Source organism: Aythya marila (assembly GCF_965140915.1).
Source record: "Aythya marila genome assembly, chromosome: Z".
Classification (NCBI taxonomy): domain Eukaryota; kingdom Metazoa; phylum Chordata; class Aves; order Anseriformes; family Anatidae; genus Aythya; species Aythya marila.
This window is the reverse complement of record NC_139080.1, coordinates 63,497,903-63,518,874: the sequence shown is the minus strand read 5'-3', so window position 1 is coordinate 63,518,874 and position 20,972 is coordinate 63,497,903. Positions and strand designations below refer to the sequence as shown.

Genomic DNA, 20,972 nt, shown 5'->3' with positions numbered 1-20,972 from the left:
GAGCAGGAGGACAATACTGATGGGGTAAAGGAGGGCAGCACAGAGACAGTGAGCAGCCTCCTGCGGGGTTTCACTTGTGTAACATACCAGAACAGGTATAGCCTGCGGGACATGAGAGGCCGTGGTGTCACAGGGACACGACCCAGATTTTAACAGAGCAAAGGTTTAGTGTCATCAATCACCTGTATGTGAAGCCACTGTGCATTCCCAGTGTTGCTTTGGTGGAGGATCCCACCACAGCAGAGCATGGTTCACTCCTGGCCTAGCAGCATGAGCATCACTGGCTCTGTCTAATAATGGCATGGTACGGGCACAGCAGGCTAATTTTTAACCCATTTGCTACCTACAGCTTAGCCAACTGATGACTTGAAACAACCATACTGATGAATATGAGAATATATTGCAAGTGGCAAATGTTGCTCTGGGAGATAATTTCTTTTTGGCAGTTGCTTTTGTTACGTTCAACTTCTGCTGTGTTAAATTTACAGGTTTTGCTGCTTCAGATCTGCTATGCAGCCTACTGCAGCCTCTCCCAAAAAGCCAGAATACTGTCATCAGAGAGGAAACATATGGTCACACACAGGCTAGCTGGAGTTTATGAATGGATGCACGAATTCAGGCGTGCAGGTCATTCACAATGCATGTTAGGAGGACACAGAAACACACAGTCACAACAGGGCTGAGGTCGTTGGGGACCTCCACTGCTCCAACCCCTGCTCCAGCAGGGCCACCCAGAGCAGGGTGCCCAGCACTATGTCCAGGGGTCTTCTGGAGATCTTCCCAGGGAGGAGACCCCACAGCCTCTGGGCAGCCTGTGCCAGGGCTCGGTCACCTGCACAGCAAAGTGGCCCTCCTGATGTTCAGAGGGAGCCTCCTGTGCCCAGCTGGTGCCCAGTGCTTCTTGTGCTGGCACTGGGTGCCACTGAAAAGAGCCCCACATCTCCTTTCACCCCCCAAGTCTTCTTTCCTCCAGGCTGAACAGTCACAGCTCGTTTAGCTTCTCCTCACAGGTAGCCAGCAGAGGAAGAAAATTGAGTTTGCCTTCTTAGAGGGAAATTCTGTTTTGACAAGCTCGGCAAATACTGACCTAAAGCTAGGTGCACATCTGCCACCACTTTTAACAGCAGAGATGTCAGAATCCCTGGGAACTGCAACTTCTGTAAATGTACTTTCAGACCCTTGAATTAGCACCAGAGACCATGGAGAGAGAGAAGAGGAAATATTTCAGCAGACACTTCAGGCTGTTAAAAAGCACGCATATGAGGCCATCTGCAAGCTTGCCTTGTTTGTACCTTTCAGAAATACCCATATCACGTGGAACAGCACCTGTTCCCTGTAGTATATTTCCATCACTAAACCACAGTACATATTTTAGGGAAGTTAACCTATAAACCATCTCCATTATATACACATACATGCATGTGTGCATATATATAGTTTAATAGCATAGAAAATTGGCATGATCTGTGCAAGTATTTTTAAGAATTAGAACTAAATGGATTATCATTTTCTTATTTCTCTCTCCGATTTCTCAATACGACTACAGAAAATCAGTGTGCAAAATATTGGAATGGTTTTCAAGGAGGTTATGGAGGTAAAAGCTCAGCTCAGCTGAATCTCTGGAAACAATGTGATATCCTTACTCTCCTGGGCACACGGGCAGAGATGCTCATTACCCTGTTGAAATGAGGTACTTGGGGAGCAGACCTCTACCTCTCAGTGTGTGTCCACCCTCATCAGCCCTTGCTCCAGCCTGAGGACACAGTTCCCGATCTCACCCTCAGCCAGGCTGGTGTAGGGGACTGGGTACAGCCAAGGCAGGACATGAGCTACACAGAGCACCTGGAGCATGGCTCCTTGCAATATGCATCACGGAGATGTGTGTTAGCTCAGGGCCTAGCAGAAGTACAGCCATGCTGGGGGTGCCCCTGAGCCATGATGAAAAGCAAGGTCAAAAATTTGCTGAAATTTCCATGTTAATACAGACACATTGGTTTCAGTGCCTAAGCTAAGAGCTGAGGTGTGGGTTAGGTTTTTCTTTGGTTCATTCCTTTGCGCGGGCTGATGTGAGGAGAAGGGAACCTACAGCTCTGCACTCGTCCTCCTCTGCCCTTTTGGGACACAAAGAACTGGATGGATAATGTGAAGTGATTTAGTGCTTTACAACAGGCGCCCTGACTGGAAACCTAATGCAAGCCCCAGAATGGTTTCAATCGGAGTTTGTACAAACTCTGTATGAAAAAAAAAAAGAAAAAAAAAAAAAAAAAAAGAGGAAAAAATCAGGCGTTGCGTGGTGCCCCCAATGTTCTCCCTCACACCCTTGGAGCCAGGGCTGCGGATACAGCAGCAAAATGTCCGCCACGGGGCTGTGAGCGAGCGAGGCAGGAGGGCAGAGCCCTGCTGAGCTGTGCTCCAGCCGGGCAGCCCCCTGCTGCCTCCTGGAGCCGGGCAGCCCACTACCTCCACGGGCGTGAGGCGAGGAGCCCGTCCTGCTGCCCCCTGCGGGGTCTGCCCTGAGGCGAGCGCCCCGCCATGGCGGCCCCGCTCCCGCCCCCTCCCCTCCCCGCCCCGCCCCGCCCCGCCCCGCCCCTCCCCTCCCCTCCCGGCCCCGCCCGCCGCCATTCGGGGCAGCCCTCCCTCCCGCCGCGCCGGAGCGGCGGCCTAGTCCCGCCCCCTTCCCTTTTTCCATTGGCTGGCGGGCGCCCGCGCCTCTCTCTCATTGGCTGCGGCGGGCTGGCCCCCCCACACTTCCTCGGGCTGCGCTGCGCCCGCTGGCAGGGCCGCGGCTGGCGGTCGGGCTGTCATGGCGGCGCGGCGGGGCGCTGCGCTCTGAGGCGAGGCGCGGGGAGGTAACGGCGGCTCCGGGGGCGCCTCACGGGGCCCGGCGGGGCTGTGGGGGGCTATGGGGGGCTATGGGGGGAGGGTGCTGGGCTTGGGCGGTGGTTGGGAGCCGAAGGGGACCGGGGGGGAGCGAGAGGGTGCGCGCCCCGCCGCCATCTCGGGGGGCTCTGAGGGGAGCTCTGAGGGGGGGTGGCGGTGTCTGTCGCGACTCGCCGGTCGCGACTAGTCTGCGTGCTCCGCAGGTCGCCGGCAGGCCGCAGGAGGCTGTTGTCGTCGTCGTCGTCCCTGTCGTCCCCCCCCCATGTCCCAGGCGCGAGGAGGCGGCGGGCGGCGGTGGTGCCGCCAGTGAGGGGGCAGAGCGGAGCGGCGGCGGAGCGGGGCCCGATGGATCTGAAGACGGCCGTGTTCAACGCGGCCCGCGATGGCAAGCTGCGGCTGCTCTCCAAGCTGCTGGCCAGCAAGACGCGGGAGGAGGTGGCGGTGCTGGTGTCGGAGAAGACCAACGGGGCCACGCCGCTGCTGATGGCGGCCCGCTACGGTCACCTTGAGATGGTGGAGTACCTGCTGGAGCACTGCGCCGCCTCCATCGAGGTCGGCGGGTCGGTCAACTTCGACGGCGAGACCATCGAGGGGGCCCCGCCGCTCTGGGCGGCCTCGGCCGCCGGCCACCTGAAGGTGGTCCAGTGCCTGCTGGACCACGGCGCCTCGGTCAACAACACCACCCTGACCAACTCGACCCCGCTGCGGGCCGCCTGCTTCGACGGGCACCTGGAGATCGTGAAGTACCTGGTGGAGCACAAGGCGGACCTGGAGGTGTCGAACCGCCACGGGCACACCTGCCTGATGATCTCCTGCTACAAGGGCCACAAGGAAATCGCCCAGTATCTGCTCGAGAAGGGAGCTGATGTCAACAGGAAAAGCGTTAAAGGTAAGTCGATTGCTTTATTTTCCTTGTGGTAAAGAGGGGTAGAACTCCCTCCTCCTCCTCCTTTAGGAGGCTGCGAGCACCCAGAAATATTCTTCCAGTCTCATCGTATGGATGAGTAAGAGATGAAGCATATTTAGCCATGTTTCTACTGTGTGTTTTTTTTCAGCATACTTCCTTGTTAACAGTGACTGCGTAACTTCTTTCTAAATTGATTAATTTTAGGCTTCAGATTCTTAAAGTCATACGAACATGGGAAAAGCTAATAAACTTCGTGTAAGCTGTGTAATATTTTTTGTGTAAAGCTGTGTAAACGCTTGTCTGTTTGTGTAGTAGTACGGTCCAAGCATATATTTGTTTTCATGCTGTTTCTTCAAACAAACAAACAGGCTGTACTTAAAACTGGCTTATGCCACTAAGACTATAGTGTGGAAAGACTCACAAAGAAGAAAAAATATTTCCTACTTTGGAAATGAGTAACTACTTTTGCTCTTCACCCACCTCTCCCTTCAAATTCTTGAATCCTTTTGGGCCCTTCATTTTCCACGTCAAAACAAAAACACGTATTAGGATTAAAGAAATGAGGCTTCAGGTGACTATGACTGCAACAGAAGGACTTCCAGGGTTGCACAGATCACTAAGGACGTGTCTCTGCCCGTGTTTTGCAATTATTCCGTCAAAGTGACAGTTTCTCTCACTTGGTTGTGATTGTAGTTTTGTGGGCTTCTTGGTTTAACCACTCTTTTTTTTTTTTCTTCACAAGTTGGACTCTTAGGTGAATGTGATACTGGCCTAAAAAGCATGCCAAGTATTCCAGGTTACAGTTAATTTTTAACTCACTGAGGCAGGATTGTGTTTCAGCAGTTTATTTTTTTACTTATATGTTACTAGTTATTATTGTAACAAAATACTTTGTCTGTTTAAGGCTAAATTACATGTGTAACAGGATACTATACAGTTAATTTATGTCAAAATTTACTTTATGTTTAGATTATTATACAATACTGTTAAATACCAAATGTGAGGGTGATCTCTTTGAATAAGCTGCTCAGCTAAGTATGCTTTCTTTCAGCAAATCATCAGATATGCGGGGTTAATGTAAAGCAAGATAAACTACCGATTTGTCATAGAGGTGGGCAGAGCAAAATAAATCTTCCTTTGTAAGGATTTAAGTTTGCTTATGAATCATCATGGACTTGTGATAGGACAAAAATGTCATTTCTTTTCTAGACAGGGTTAGTGGAATAACAAGCTAAGCATAAAATGTGCGTCCTTTTTTTGAACATATTCTTTCATAGGAAAGGTATGGGTAGAACAGAGCTGTTAAGCCTCTGATGTAACAGGGAAAGAAAAAATCTGTGGCTCTTCTTTCCTTTCATTTTGTGTCAGTAGAGTAGGCTTTAATTTATTCGTCCTTCTTATTTACTTTTCTACTACATTAGTTTTTTTTGTTTCTTTGCTTAAATACTTGAAGGCAGATGTGCTTTCCTAAGGATTTTCTCATTGCTCTCAGTTTCTTTATTATCTTAATTCCTTCCTCTCTATGCTTCTTTTAGTTTCTGGTGTGACTCGCATCTTGAGCACTTAACCAAAAGTTCCCAAGGTATAACCAATCCTTACTGATTAAAAATAAAGAAGTTGGATTGGATATGTTTTAGATTATTAAAATTAATTTTATACTTTGAACTGCAGAGCGCACAAATGGATGTGTGTAAATGTTACCTATTGGTCAGGTGTGGTTTGCCTTTTTGTGTTTGGAAATCCTCTCTCATGTGATAGGAGCGTTCTTCTTCTTTTTGATGTCTTAAGCCTGTCTGATCTCTGAACTTATTAAATAAGCAGTGACAAGGTAGAGGAAGAGAGAAAGTAACTACTGTAAAACCTGAAAGTGAATGTCAGCTGTGGAAAGACAAAGAACTGAGCCAAACTGGGTAGCCTTAAATTTTACAGCGGTATGGGTGTTGTGGTGGCTGAGGCTCGACAGCTCACCTTCTGAACTTTGTTTTGCAAAAAATGCTCAGTAGCAGCTAGTTTCAAAATGAGTGTTTCCAACAGGATTTATTCTATACTGTCACATTCCCCCTCAAAGTCTCTGGTCTCAAAGTCTCAAATGAAAGTTATTTTCATTTTTTTGCTTCACCCAGCTGTTCATTAAAGAACAGACAAAGAATAGGGGTGGTGTAGTAAGGAGGTAAAAAGAACTTGAGTGGTCTGCTCTGGAGTAGGAAAACTTGTTGCAGTCCCTGTATGTGAACTTTAGAGGGGCTGTCTCCTGGGCCATTCAGGGGGAAGCCCCTTTCTGTGAAAGAAGTAGAAGCTTTACCTAATAGAATTTTTTTCAGCAATTAGAACTACAGAGCTCTTCACAGGAACAAAGCTATGGAGCTTTCGTAGAGGTACCTTTGGAAAAGTGCTATTGTGGGAGGCAATTACAAATTGTTTTCCAGTTATTCTCAAAACCAGGAAAGGGTTTGAACCACCCATTGTGTTTTTTTACACCAGAATTTGATATTGTAAGGTAGGATTTTATTCACATTTTCGTAACTGGGAAATTCTAGGGCTGGGAAAGGTATAAAGATGTTTATGTTGATAGTTCCAGGGAAACTTCAAAATATGTTCAGATGAAAAAATTGGTATGGTCACAGATTACTAAAAATCTGGATGACTGCTGAGGCAGGGTGTAAAAGAGCAGCTGAAAAACGTAGTGAAATTCTAATTCTAAAATATGGGTAAAATCCTGCAACAGTGTTTAGGACTACTGAAACTCAGAACACAAAGGCTCTTGAAGGAGAGTTAGGGAAGTGCAAAAGTACATCTAGGGCGTGATTAGGACATCCATAAAAACTTCAGAGTCTGAGTCAGGTAACAGGCTACAATGAGGTGAGGTGTAGGTCTGGTGCTGTCTCTCAGGAGAAGGTGTTGAAGAAGGCAGTAACAGGTTGTTTGGGGTATGTAAGTGCAGTACTGGGAAAAATGGGCTGTAGTTCTGTATTTAAAATATGAGCATTTTGTTGGCTTTCATCTGATTTTGTGCAGATCTGACTCTCACAGTTGCCCGAAAGTTCTGTGAGGAATGTAGGCAACAAAAATGAAAACAAAAGACTAAGAAAAAAAAATTAGGTTACACAAACCACATAAGCGAGGGGTGGGAAAAGTCGTGAGTGTGTTATGAAGGGTGTTTTTTTTCCTATTAGAGCTATGGGAAATAACAGAGATACCTGCAGGTATCTTTTATTTTTCTTATTTTTTAGTAAAAGCAAAAACAGCCAAAGCAACGCTTCTCAAGTGAGTTAATTCAGCTTAATCTTCCTAATTCAGAGGCTTCTCAGAGATGTTACTCCTGTTTGGAGAAGCTACAAACTAAAAGTAACAAATCTTAATAAGTTTTAATGGTATAAAATGTCTAAAATAGCTAATTATTATTTTAAAAAACAAACAACTCTTACATCCCAAAGTTCTTACGTTGCTCTTAAAAGGAGGAACAGCATGGGTAATAAATGCTACGGTAGCAGAAAGCTGAGTTTTTCTCCTGAGGAGGTGGAACCCAAGAGGTAGCCCTTTCCCCTGAGGAGGGAAGCTTCTGCGTTGTTGCTGCGTGCGGTTTTCTGTTCGTCTGCATGGCCAATCTTGCCAGCAATCTGCAAGTTAAATGCTGTCTGACAGCATTGGAACAGTCCTCTGGATTCCTCAATACAGTTTCACTGACGTATTTCTGTGCACAGTCGTCTTGAGGCCAGCAGGTCAGCACAGGAAAGAAAATGCTTGCTGTTGTAATTCAGGTGGTAGCAGTCTTGGCCATGCCTTCAGACTACAGATTTAAGCTTTCTTGTTGATATACATCGGGTTGTGTTTGTCAGAACTGGATTTTATATTTAAATTAAAGTATTTTGTAATTGCCCCAAAAAACTACTTTGCTTGCAGACCATTTAAAAGAGATCTTGTACTTCTGACTCCAGACAAAACACGTAGGTCTCGCTTCATGAGCGTGGGCTATGCACGTTTTGATAATCTGCATTATTCTTCATCCTCTTCTTCCAGGCCTGCTGCAATAATGTAGATTTGTTCCTTCCTTTTCTGCAATTAAGAAGTTGAATAATAGATAAGGTACACAAGCAGTGATAGCCTGGATGGTCTTAATGGCATGGGGAATAAGGACTCTTTTTTCCAGAGTATCTTCTTGAAAGGGAGGTGGTTTTTTTTTGTTGTTTTTGTTTTTTTTTCTGAACATGGCTTGTAACTCTTTCCATTGCTCAGCCTCTTGGAATGTGGTCTCTGTCTTCAGCGTCATATTCTTGTGTTTTACTGATGGTCTTCACTAACCCAGTCCCCCTCCTGTTGTTAGCAGACACATCTGCTAGCTACAAGACTAGTTTTTCCCCCTCTGAAGTATTAGAAAATGCTGTAAGAACTGCTGGACAAGGCATTCCTTTAGGATCCTCTTGAGATCTGCACAGGAATGCTCAGTTGAAAGCACAGTTTTTGTCATTTATGGTCCTCTGTACCACCATACCGTAGCAGTTGGAGGAAAGCATGCATTCTGAAAATGCAAAACAACACTGTAATTCAAAATCTTGTTAAGTTATACTACATACAGCGCATATTAGCATATATTAGAATAGCTTTATAACATAGCACAAAGGATGAGGCTTGTTCACTTTGCTTGCTCAGTTTGGGAGCTCCAGAAGCGTACGGACCTCAGTCACTGCAGGTAGTTTATCAAGGTTATACATGCAGCGGTGCTGTGACAAGGGCTACTGCTGTTTCCGTGTTATTGTTTGTGTGGGAGACTGGGAAGCATAATGCTCAAACCTCTTGGGAAGGAGAAAATCTTTTACAGAATTAGGCTAAGAAATACAGGGATTAGGTAGATTCACTCTGATCATAGAGGAAAAAGTGGGGTTTCGTATGCATTAAAAATAATTAATTTTCCTTTGCAGTAAACATTAAGGAGTCTGACAGGTTTGTTCTCTTCTTTTTTTTTCTTTTTTTTTTTTTGTCTTGTATACTTGCCAAGATTCATTTTTTGTGGAAACAAAAGCTAAACAGATTTTATTTTTTTTTCCCCTGTGAGTAAAGGCCTTGCTCTAAAAGTGTCCTGTGCCTTTTTTTTAGTTATTATTTTGGTTGGGTTGTTTTTTTTCCTTTTTTGGTTAATATTGCATGACACAGTGCACTGCATTTTGTGGATATTTTGTGTGTGATGGTATGTGAAAACTTCAGTACAAATGTCTGTAAATAAAATAAGGAAGATTAAGTAAGGAAAGAGTTTAAACAAATATTTCTTCTTTATTTCAACTAAAAAGGAGATTATGTTGAAATTAAATGGTTAAAAATGAGCTTTGCATTGTGAATCTTGATGGTACAAGTTATCCTGAAATAATTTTGTGAGCAAGGGGAGCAATTATTCTTTTACAGAATGTGGAAAGTAGATTAAAACTTGTTGAGGTTAGCAATGCTTTGCAATTTTTACTTGATTTCTTCTTGAAGGGAAGACATACCTTTAGCTTTTCTTTGTTATGCTTACTGAGCGTAAAGATGTAAAAGGGATTTGTGTGCGCTGTCCACATTTGTAAGTAAATATCAATACATATTTCTTTAAAAAAGTACAGCAGCTGAAGGATTTAATTGCTTCCAGTGCGGTGTTGAAAATCAGTGTTACATGAACAGCTTCACTTTTAAAAGAGTGATTAATTTTATCTGTAAGGCTGCAAAAATAGATGTATCTGGCTGGTTTTACACGCTGGTCAATCAAATCTTTTCTCTCCTGTTATTTTCAGGAACAGATCCCGGATATGAAATCAGACTGATAATAAATTTTACTACCCAGAAATCTGATCAGGCATTATTTATTTATTTATTAAATAAGGAAGTAATATTCCATATATTAAAAATGTAATAAAGAAGTGGACGTACTTGATATTGTTTGCAAATCAAGTCAAATCACTTTGTGTCATTGTTTTTCTTTCATTGCTGTGTCACAAGCTACCAGTCTGTTTTGGGAATTATTTGTTTTGACACAGAAAGACACAACCTCGTTGTAAATTTGAGTCCCCACCCCAATTAGCTTTTTGTAATACTGGAAAATTAGGTAATTAAATCTGGGGTACATAGTAGTGATTGTGTAATAGTCATAATACTTTTAAGGAAGGACTATGACAAAAGAATGAAATGTGCAGCTACGATGTCAACTGATCCTAATTTTTTCCCTTACCTGTTCTTGCAAGATTTAGGAGGACTGAAGATGATGGTTATTCCCTTTTTATTTTGTTGTTCTTTTTAATTAGAGGAAGTTATTAGGTAATGTGAATAGTGATTTTTTTTAATACAGATAGAAACAGCTTATAAGCAGTATTAGCAATGCAGTATCCTGGCATTCAATTCCTAGCAGAGAAGTACTATGCGTACTGTAACATTGCCAGTCCAATTTCATTCCTATGCAAGAATGATGCTGATTATTAAGCAGCATGAAAGGCTCAGTCTTCTATATGTGATCAAATTCCCGCAGATTATTTCAGAATGGAAAGTAGTTTAACAAAATCTAATGAATTCTTTTTTGAATTATTCATGCACAATTAAAAAGCAACTAACAACAATAAAGAAAACCCACAACAAAGCCACGTAACAAAGATGTTGGTCAAATTCAAGTTATTTGTCCTTTAGAAAAATGCTTATCAGAGAATAACTTTCAAATAACTTCCTTACTTTCAATCTTTTTCCTTTTTAATACAGCAGTAGATACATTACAAAAAGACCGATTGGCTTCTGAAATGCATAGATAATGTTTAGCCACTGTTTATTCCTGTAACTGTAAACCAGATAGTGTTTCTGAAATGGATGAAATTTTTAAATTCATAATAATGGTTCATTTATTTCAACTGTTCAACTCCTGGGCAGTATGTGGAATGTAGACATATTATCTGTAAGGCCACTGCCACATCTCTCAAGTACTGCAGTATTTCCTTTCTACTGCAGTACTTACACCATCCAGTCAAACTAAGTGAGGTGCAGTGGCTGAAAGTTAGTGGTGATGGTCTTCCTTTTTCAGTCTGCCCATTGTTAGAAATAGCTCTGGTCACCAAGGGCTACTGCTGTGTAGGGAGCTAGAAAAAAATACCCTGATTCTGATAATGCTGGCAGTAACTACTGTTTAAGTCAATTGTAATACTAACATTATCTTTTTTCTAATGAAGGACAGTCTGATTGGAAAGATTAGTGAAGTTCTTGGGGGTTCTAGGCATACTCCCACATGTCCTGCAAGGCTGTGCTGTAACTTTTTGACGTTCTAAGTTGTTGGATTGGACCTGAATTTACCCAGGTAGTGGCTAAGCTTAGTGTGTGGTATTAGTGTTAATGTGTCATAGCATATAAGCCTGGCAACTGATAAGAGTTTCAAGAGCGGCATTATGTGGTGATGGATCTGCAGTGCGTGGTGTGAATAGCTACCATGGATTCAATTGTCAAAGCCAGCAAAGTGAATTAATTGTCAAAGCATTGAAAGAACTCTGGTGATGCTCTGGCGTTTTGTGTGAGTTGTCGTTAACATACTTCTGTGTTATGACTTCTTTTAATTTCCTAAAAATGTTGACCTGAAGGTAGAAAGCAGGTGCCGATTCCATTGTTGTGGAGCTCTGCTGTGAAGGATGGGATGTGGACTTGAACACCCCTTGAAATGGCTGCATTAGCTGACGGCTCAGCCGGCACCCAGACTTGTCTGGCTTTGCTGCCATCACAAAACACTGAAGTGCCGACAGCCCAGGGAGCAGCACTTTGGGTGCTGTAGTTGTGTTTTAACTGGATTTCCCCAGCACAGCAAGAAGAATTGCATAACGTGTGTATTTTGGCAAGTTCCTCTTGTGTGTTTGTCTGCTCGTGACCTCATTCCATCTTGGGAATTTGAAGGTCTCATGCCTGTCAATACTGAGGTACAGAGAGAGGAGATGACATTTGATAAACTACATGTGCCAAACTTCTAACCTATCTGAATTTGGAAAAATATGTTCTTGTGGTTGAAATCTTTGTTAGTCTTGGTAGAGGCTGTAGTGTGAGCAAACCAGTCCTGACTTCAAACTCTCCATTACTGACAATAATTGCCTAAGGTATTAACATTTGAAAATCACTTGCCGCTGTATGACCTGGATTTAGTTTCACAAGTCTTGATCTAATAGATAATTTCGGGTGCCACTTTGTGTTGGGTGTCATCCTCTGTTTACTTTTTAAGAAGTGATAATAAAATAATTGGCAGCTATTGCAAAATTTATCAGGAAAATAATATATTGCAAGTCAAGGTCACTGTATGAATTAATGTTACATTATTTTGTTGTTTTCTTGGTTTGTTTTGTTTGAAACTTGCACTTAATGGTGGTTGATGGATACAATAGGTCTGTAGTTGTCTTTCTGCTATAACTGCAAAAACCTATTAAATTTCAGCTTTTGAAAATAGCTCTTTGCACATCTTTTGTACGGATTTGATCAGTGTGGCAGGTAAATATGGTGTGTTTGAATCAAGATTGTCTTGAATAGCTACTGTTCCTTCTTTTCACTGTTCTGGTTATTGCGAGTGGAAGCAACAAGGTCTTAAAATGTGCTCTTAGTCCTTCCTCAGATGGTCCACAAATTAGTCAGAGTAAGGAGCAGCAGACTGATTTACATGTAAAGCTTTGAGAAAGTTTTCGTGGATAGCAGAAGTATGTTTAGGTTAAAGTGTTCTAATGGGTACACAGACCTTGGCCTCAGTTCCCCCACTAGAGCCTTAGTCACACCCTCCTGCTTTTTACCTATCTGTCACTTGTCAAAAACTTGAGGTGTTCAATAAATATGTTCTTGTCTTGGGGTCATATCAACAGATAAAAGCAGATTACTACACAATAAGCTAACTCAAAAGAGAGAATACAAGTTCACATTGTGAATCTGTATCTGGTTCTGCTTTGTGAATTTAGAGGACAATCATGGTGGTTTGAGCATATACTTCTCAATTTTGCTTTTCTGGGATTTTTCTTCATTCTTCAACTTCATATCCTCTTACTGTGCCCTGTTAGGAAAAAAAAAAAAAAAGGGGGCGGGGGGGAGTCCACAAAGTCACATACTAAAAAGCTAGAAGATGTTAACATTATTTGTATAGATCTACAGGAGGTTCCTAGAATTGAAATGGGAAAGGAAGATATCGATTTCTGAAATGTATTTCATAACTATGAATCTTTTTTTCTTGATATATAGAGACATACACATACCAACTTCAAATGTTCTGTATTTGAATTTATTATATTTAAGTCAACAGAAGGATGTGCTAGCAGAAAATAAAATGGAGGTAAAACTCCATTTAGTTTGTCTACATGCAGTGTTCAGCTCTTAAGACAGATTTCAGACATGCTTTTGATTTGTTTCATTGGCTAGGTAATAAGAATGAATTGCACATTGTAGAGAGCAGATCCCAGGAAAAAAAAAGTATGAAGGTAAACTAAGCTGTTTAGATTAGTAGGCTGTGTATCTACAAATACAGACTTTCCCAAACATTGGCTGAAGATTTCAAGAATTTATTTCCTAACTTGCTGTAGTTCTCTTGTAGATCTAGAAACAGCAAAGCTGACTGCAAATCACTGTCTTTTTGGCATAAAAAAGCCTGCCAAAAATTCAAATAAGGAAGTTTTAGGAAACCTTTCTTGCAGTTTTTAAAGGCAAAAGTCGATGACTATAAATGGACAGACAGCCTTTGGATAAGGTCTCATTTGAGACTGCAGAAACTTGCTGACAGTGTAACAGAAATGGATGGTCTGATAACCAGTTAACTAGGATTTTGCAGTGCTGATATGTAAGAAAAATTAATGGAGGGGGTGGTGGGTAGTTACATGAGCCTTCTGTAAATTATTTCGTGTTGATTTAGTGGGAGGTTGAAAAGTTGGTAAGCCTGAATCTGTAGTACATATAATATGTATGAAGAACAAGGTGGGTTTCAATTGTGTGGTTTAAGAACAACCAGTGGCATGAGGCTTTATGTTGGGAGAGGATCGGGAGAGCTTGTCATCCGTCTTCTTCCCTTCTCTTCCAGTGAAGTGCTCATATTTGAAACAGAACAAAATTTTCATCTATTTGAATCATAATAGCTAAATATTTAACTGTTGTGCCTGATGTTTTCTTTCTGATTTGCTGTGTACGTGATTTTCAGTGAAGTGGCTTTAGTGATTGCAAGAAATCTCAACACACTGTTAGTACTGGAGTGCCTTTAAATTAGAGAATATGCAATGACAGGCTTAAGAAGAATAATCTGAATGTAAATGATAAGACACAAGATAGATGGCTGCATGTTGTGCTGAAGACATTTTTTTTCTTCTTGTTGAGTTAGCCCAGCTTTAATTTTCATGCAGATCACATTTTTAATTATGTCTAGAGATACGGAGGAAGGAAACTTGATGAGGGGAGAAGGGAAAATACAACAACATGGAGATTAGCAAGCTTAGGTTTCTGTTTCATATTTGAAAGCAGATTAAAAAAATCTCGTATGTAAGGGAGGACTCTGTTTTTACTCTGTTTTGTTGTGTGGGTTTTTTTTTTTTTTTTTTTTTTTTGAGTAATGAGACAAAGGATCTTAAGACCTGTTTAAATCTTTCAGGTAGTAAAATATCAAACATTTTGATTTAACTTCCCTGTAGCCTTGGTATTTTAGTCAATCTTAAATATTTAACTTTTCATTTAAGCCTTTCATAGTCCATAGATGTCAAAGTATTTTTATTTTTTTTTTAACACTTAAAGTTGCTGGATTTAGGCTATAATTTAATTGTTTGTGTAATTGATTTTTTTTGTCTTACTAGGAAACACTGCATTACACGATTGTGCAGAATCTGGAAGTTTGGAGATCATGAAGATGCTTCTCAAGTATTGTGCTAAAATGGAGAAGGATGGTTATGGAATGACTCCCCTGCTGTCAGCTAGTGTGACAGGCCACACAAATATCGTGGACTTTCTGACCCAGCACGTACAGACCAGTAAGGCTGAATGCATAAATGCCCTGGAACTTCTAGGAGCAACGTTTGTGGACAAAAAGAGAGATCTGCTTGGTGCTTTGAAATACTGGAAGCGAGCTATGGAGATGAGATACAGTGACAGGACTAATATCCTGAGCAAACCTGTGCCACAAACACTAATTATGGCCTATGATTATGCTAAAGAGGTAAACAGCTCAGAAGAGCTAGAAAATCTTATTGCAGACCCTGACGAAATGAGAATGCAGGCACTATTGATTAGAGAACGTATTCTTGGCCCTTCTCACCCAGATACATCCTACTACATTAGATACAGAGGTGCTGTCTATGCAGACTCTGGAAACTTTAAGCGTTGCATCAACTTATGGAAATACGCTTTGGACATGCAGCAGAACAACTTAGATCCGCTGAGCCCTATGACGGCCAGCAGTTTGCTGTCATTTGCTGAGCTTTTCTCCTTCATGCTGCAGGATAGGGCAAAAGGCCTACTGGGCACTACTGTTACTTTTGATGATCTGATGGGCATACTGTGCAAAAGTGTCCTAGAAATAGAGCGGGCCATGAAACAAACCCAGTGTCCTCCCGATCCAATACAGTTGAACAAAGCCCTATCCATTATTTTGCATTTAATCTGCTTGTTGGAGAAAGTACCTTGCAGCTCAGAACAGGAGTATTTTAAGAAACAGACTATTTACAGGTTTCTTAAGCTTCAGCCTAGAGGGAAAAATAACTTCAGTCCGCTTCACCTTGCTGTTGACAATAATACTACATGTGTGGGTCGCTACCCAGTTTGTAAATTCCCTTCTCTACAAGTTACTGCTATCCTGGTGGAATGTGGTGCTGATGTAAATGTCAGAGACTCTGATAACAACAGTCCGTTACACATTGCTGCACTGAACAACCATCCAGACATCATGAATCTTCTCATCAAGTCAGGTTCACACTTCGATGCCACAAACTCACATAAACAAACTGCTAGCGATTTGCTGGATGAGAAGGAAATAGCAAAGAATTTAATCCAGCCCATAAATCATACTACGTTGCAGTGCCTGGCTGCTCGTGTTATAGCGAATCATAACATATACTACACAGGCCACATCCCTGAAAAACTAGAGGACTTTGTTTTGCTCCACAGATGATAGCGCGGAGCCCCAGAGTACTGTTTTTGAAGCACGATTTGGTGACTGTGTTTTCCTTGAGCACTGTTGTGGTACACCAGCGTTCCCTTAGCTTGCTCCATCTTGCTTTCATTGGCTAAAGTGTTGTTAGCATCAGATCTGCAGAGTTGGTTACCCAGTATTTAATATATGCCATATAATATATTTTGTGGGTTAATTAGAAATGTAATGCCATATTTAGACTCTTAAAATTGTCTGCCAAAGGCTTGTCTATTCTGGTCTTATTTGCCTGTTGGGTGTTTGGGACTGAGTTGAGTATTTTCCACTGATGTCTTTATACTATAACTGTTAATGTGGATTTTATACAGTTGGAAGGTCATCTTTTTTTGGTTTTGCTTGAGCATTTCTACTCTACTCTATTCTTTTTCTATGGACTCATTGCTGAACTGTTGAAGTTGGATGGACTTGTTAACATTTGCAACTACCATAAGTGCTTTTATCTTCTCTATGCACTGGCTTAATCATGACTGTTGTGTGTGAGCATATTTCTATGCAGCAGTTGGCCAATTTTGACCTAAATGTCAGTTTTGTTTTGCAGTTTGTTTGGACCTCTTTTTGAGAATGCTGTCTTCATAGCATGACAAATTTTGGAGCTACTTACCAGTTCTCCAAACTTGGGTTTGACTTTTTTGAGTGCTGTTACTGAGGTTGCTTTCCTCTCGATCCTCTGGAATTTGTACTAAATTTGGGAGAAGAAAATCCCATTTTCTCATGGTAACCCACTTGAATTTTAAATCTGAAAATTGTTCTGTTGCATCGTGCAGTTAGGGGAAGGGTCCTCGCTGTGTACAACTGACGGCTTCCCCTTTGCACTACTGTCTTGCTTGTGCTGGTTATGTGATTAGATGTTAAGTTTGCTCAAAGTTAAACCTCAAACTTAATGATACACTTTAATGAGAAGTAGATCAAATGTATGCTGTAGTTTAAATTTACAAATCAACTTTAGCTACAAAAGAAACTAAAGCATGTTGGTGGCATGATGCTTTTCAGTCCAGATCTAGACATCATCTAATATAATTATAACATAGTAAGTGGCTGTATGCCAGGGTATTGGAAGTTCTATAGAAGTGTCCCTTTTTCTTCATTTTTAAATATCTTTATAAATATTTGCATGAATTTTACATCTCTGTGTCAGCTGTACTTAAAGAAAAGCTGAAGTTCTGTTGTGTATATAGCTCCTGATTAAAGTACCTATTTTTATAATATTTGCACAACAGCTTAGCTTTTACAACAGAAAGGGCTCTTTTGACTTGATAAGAAATCTATAACTGAAGATCATAAACGTGAGTGCAATTCAGGTAATTCATACAATTCAGCACTTTACTGTTGATTAATAGCAGAATATATAATGGCACATTAGCCCTGCAAATGTCTTAAATTCAGTTCTGTTGAGTAGAATACAGTTTACTTGCGAGGTTAGTGGCCTAGCATTTTGGATATTGTTGACTTGAGGTGTCATCTCAGTGGTAGGTCGTAAGCATACCTATGGGTTTCTTGCTCCAGAAATTCAGCAAGTTGATTTAGGCTTTTGTCAGTTTTATATAGATATTTAAAAGCCAAATTAATTAGATAAAGGCAAAGCTGTTATAGGAGGGCCATTTTCAATTTTTACTTCTGATTTGATGTTGGAACATTTTTGTCTTTCGTGAATTAGGTTGAGGAGGAGTATATCTTGAGTGCATCTGAGAATAGTTCTTCCTTGTTTTTTGGCTATTTCAGGGTTCCTATTAGTGCATCTGTTAGTTTAGCCATTCTTGAGGAACATGCTAGGATGGTTTTAAACAAAGCTATGTTGAAAGTGCTGTTGATGTATTGCCACTTTTAGACTCTGTATTTTGAAGCATCTTTCACCTGTGTGTCCCATGCCATGTGTACATCCTATGAAATTCTGAGAATGAGGAAATCCTGTTCCTCTTGCAAATACGCAGCAGTAAGTTTCTATTCAATTGGCTGGATTTTTCTGATTCCGTACAATTAAAACACATGCCACTCAAGTTGTCACTTGTGAGAACAGTAGTTTGATTTTTGTATTCCTTATTTTCTAACTTCCTATGCTTATCTATTACTTTGTAAGCAGGGGTAGTTAAGAAATCACGCCACAGTAGAAGTGGTCCACATCAAAGCAGTTCTCAAAAATACTTCTCTTTCTATAGGTCAAAGAAAAAGGAATTCTTAGATCTTCAGAGTTTTATACTCTGGAATGTCTGCTCCTTAATGGTTTTAGTTTAAATTTCTGTCTTTATAACAGTCTAATATCCTGTTTAAAATTAGTTAGTTGGATATTGAGTCCAGAAATATAACCTAAAAATTAATTGTTAGCAAATCTTTGAATGGAAGACATTTCCAGGAGAAAGCATATCACTATTAAAAATACATAAATCTAGTGAGAAATGTTAAGTCTTACAGGGAGGGCCTATTCTGTTAACTGCTTGCTTTTCTTCTTTCTAAGAACTAACACATAATAGAAGTACTGATTTATTGTACGTAGTTCTGTCTAAGTATCTACCAGCATGCATCAATCTTGTGGTGTATCACATCCATTTAGAAGTTAATTTTTCACAGTCTTGAGGCTGTTTGCTGAACTCTTAAGTGGCGGTTTTGTCAGATGTGCAGACTTAGGTCTCCAGGTGGATGAGTTCATGCATTTAATTCCATTTCCATAGCCTGGTGTGCTTATGTTACTCTTTAACTTCTTACTTTATTTTAAAAGAGATCAGTACAGAGCCTGTGTTGGTAATATGCAGGGGATTAGTTCAGGATTTGCTGATTAGGAAGGTGGGTCAGGACAGCACCCCCTGTCTGAGATGCCAGTGCTAATGGGTAGTAACAGATTTGCCCCGATGGCCCTTGTTTCAGCCCAGTGTTGTCTCCACTGCAGTAGTAGATAACAATGTCATGGACCAGGTATTTTGTTTGTTTTACTTTTAGTCTTGTTACTTGTTCAGAGGTGGCTGTTAAGATGTTTTCAGTGAAACATGCTGATGTTAAATACAGTAGTACTGCTAGCTGAACTCACTGTGGTCAGGACAAGGAACTAAAAAGCACTCGGAACACAAATAATCTTTGTCACTTTTAACTTTCTTTTCTTTGTATTTGGGCTTTCCTGTGATGAAAGCACTGTTTCTGAGCTACCAACGCATGAACACATTGAGAACACTGTGGAAAAAAATGTGTGACCTGCAGAGGTGAAACAGGTTTTAAAATTGATTAAACAGTTTACAAGTGTGGTTCCCTAAATACAATGATACCTCCTTGCTTGTTGAGACCTCTTAAGGTGCATTTGGGGATTGGAAGGAGGGTATGGGGATAAAAATACTCATTTTTTTGTCCAATCATCTTGGACTTCAACTGAAATACTTCAGCCAGGTAGATGAAGAATACTCTAATAAAAAATAAATGCTGTTCCTACCAAATCCTAAAGTTCTCTTCCTGTTTTTTTATCACTTACTCTGGTAACAATGTTCGAGTTGCCTCTTGTATGTGTTCTGTTTGTTAAGTGTGGTGTAATGGCACTTTCTGAACGGCAAGGCAACAGCGTGGTTCCTTTTCCATATATACTTCACAGCAGTCCCTGGTTATGAAGTAATTTTGTACATTTCTGTAGTTCTCAAAAAGTTCTCTTTTAACAAATGTTTTGCAACTGGTTAAAATTAAACTCTTTCCATTTTTACAAAACACTAAAAAAAAAAAAAAAAAAAAAAAAACAGAAATCGCTTAAAAAAAAAAAATAGAATGCCATAGCAAAATCCTTGCATTTTTTTTAAAAAAAGGATAAGAACCTTTCTAGGGAAAACGTGCCTCTCCTTAGTTTTATATCAACTGCAAGGTGATAGTGGCAAGATATGTTGAAAGAGCTTCCACACGCTTTGAAATACACCAAGTGAAATGCATGCTATGCTCTAAAATGTTCACAAATATGACTACATAAAATTAACACTAATTTCAATCTTTTTCGACTGCAATAAAGTCAAGTGGTATTTAATGTTTCAAAGTAATTTTGAGGAAATTAATGGGAGACCTATTAGACTGTCCTTAACTGTTGGGGTTTGGGCGTGAATGTAATTGTTGAACCCTCAGTGAGGGCAGAATGAAAAGTTACTGTTTGTTTGGTTTTAACTAATTTTGTGTTTCATTCTACCACAAATTTCCTGTGCAGGGCTAGTTCCATGTATGGAAATATTGCAGTTAATTTTTTACGTGAAATAATTTAGCTTTAACAGTAATGTTAAAAAGGAATAACAAACACATTTCTCTGCTCATACTCCATTTAGGCTCCAAATGCAGATTATATTAAAATGTTTTGGAGAACACCTGTCTGAGTCTATACATCTGTTTTCTTTAGGGTTACCCAGTACTGGCTGATAAGCCTTTTTGTGTTGAGTATGAAACATTAAATGTCAATGCTGCAGCTGTAGACTTCAGTTGTCACATCATTAGGAATTATACCTAACGCAAAATTTTAATTCTCTTATGAGAGAATTGTTTAATTCTCTTTCTTACTGTGAAATGGTGATCCACCCAAACCTTGAAGTTCTGGTAATTGGTAGTGGTGAGGAAAAGGCTTAAACTGAATGACACATACGTTCTGTATATCTGTAGAAATTATCTAGGCCAGTTGCTAGAAAATGCAGTTAGTCATGCTATTAACTCCATGAAAATGGTAGTGTTAGCTTATAGCATAATAGTAACTTGCCAGACTTTGTAATAAATGAACAACAGACACACATTTTCAAGAAAGTTGAACAAATTGATTTTATTCAAGCTTGTGAAGTGTCTTCCCTATTGCTTGCACCATTTAAAAAAAAAAAAGTAGAGAAATAGTGTTCTCACCCTTGAAGTACTCTATGAGAAGATCCTTATTAAGAGGAAATAAAGAATGGAGGACTTTGAAGAGCATTGCCATTGTAATTTCAAAAGGTCTCTGTAGGCACAGTTGTAATCCTGTCCTTAAAGACGTTGTACACTTCATTTCAGAGAGCTGAAACTTTAGTTTTAGGCCTAGTCAGTAACAAGCACCACCACAAAAATGATCTGGATGAGAAAAGCTGATCTGGA

The 20,972-nt window shown here is 40.6% G+C and overlaps 1 protein-coding gene across 1 annotated transcript; it reads left to right on the top strand.

The window, feature by feature from the left end:
• Positions 1-2,753: 2,753 nt before the first annotated feature.
• Positions 2,754-20,252, top strand: FEM1C (fem-1 homolog C). Its single transcript, XM_082783888.1, has 3 exons — positions 2,754-2,849; positions 3,084-3,769; positions 14,569-20,252. The coding sequence occupies exons 2-3, from the start codon at positions 3,226-3,228 to the stop codon at positions 15,876-15,878; spliced, it is 1,854 nt and encodes a 617-aa protein (XP_082640014.1). The 5' UTR covers positions 2,754-2,849; positions 3,084-3,225; the 3' UTR covers positions 15,879-20,252.
• Positions 20,253-20,972: the final 720 nt, after the last annotated feature.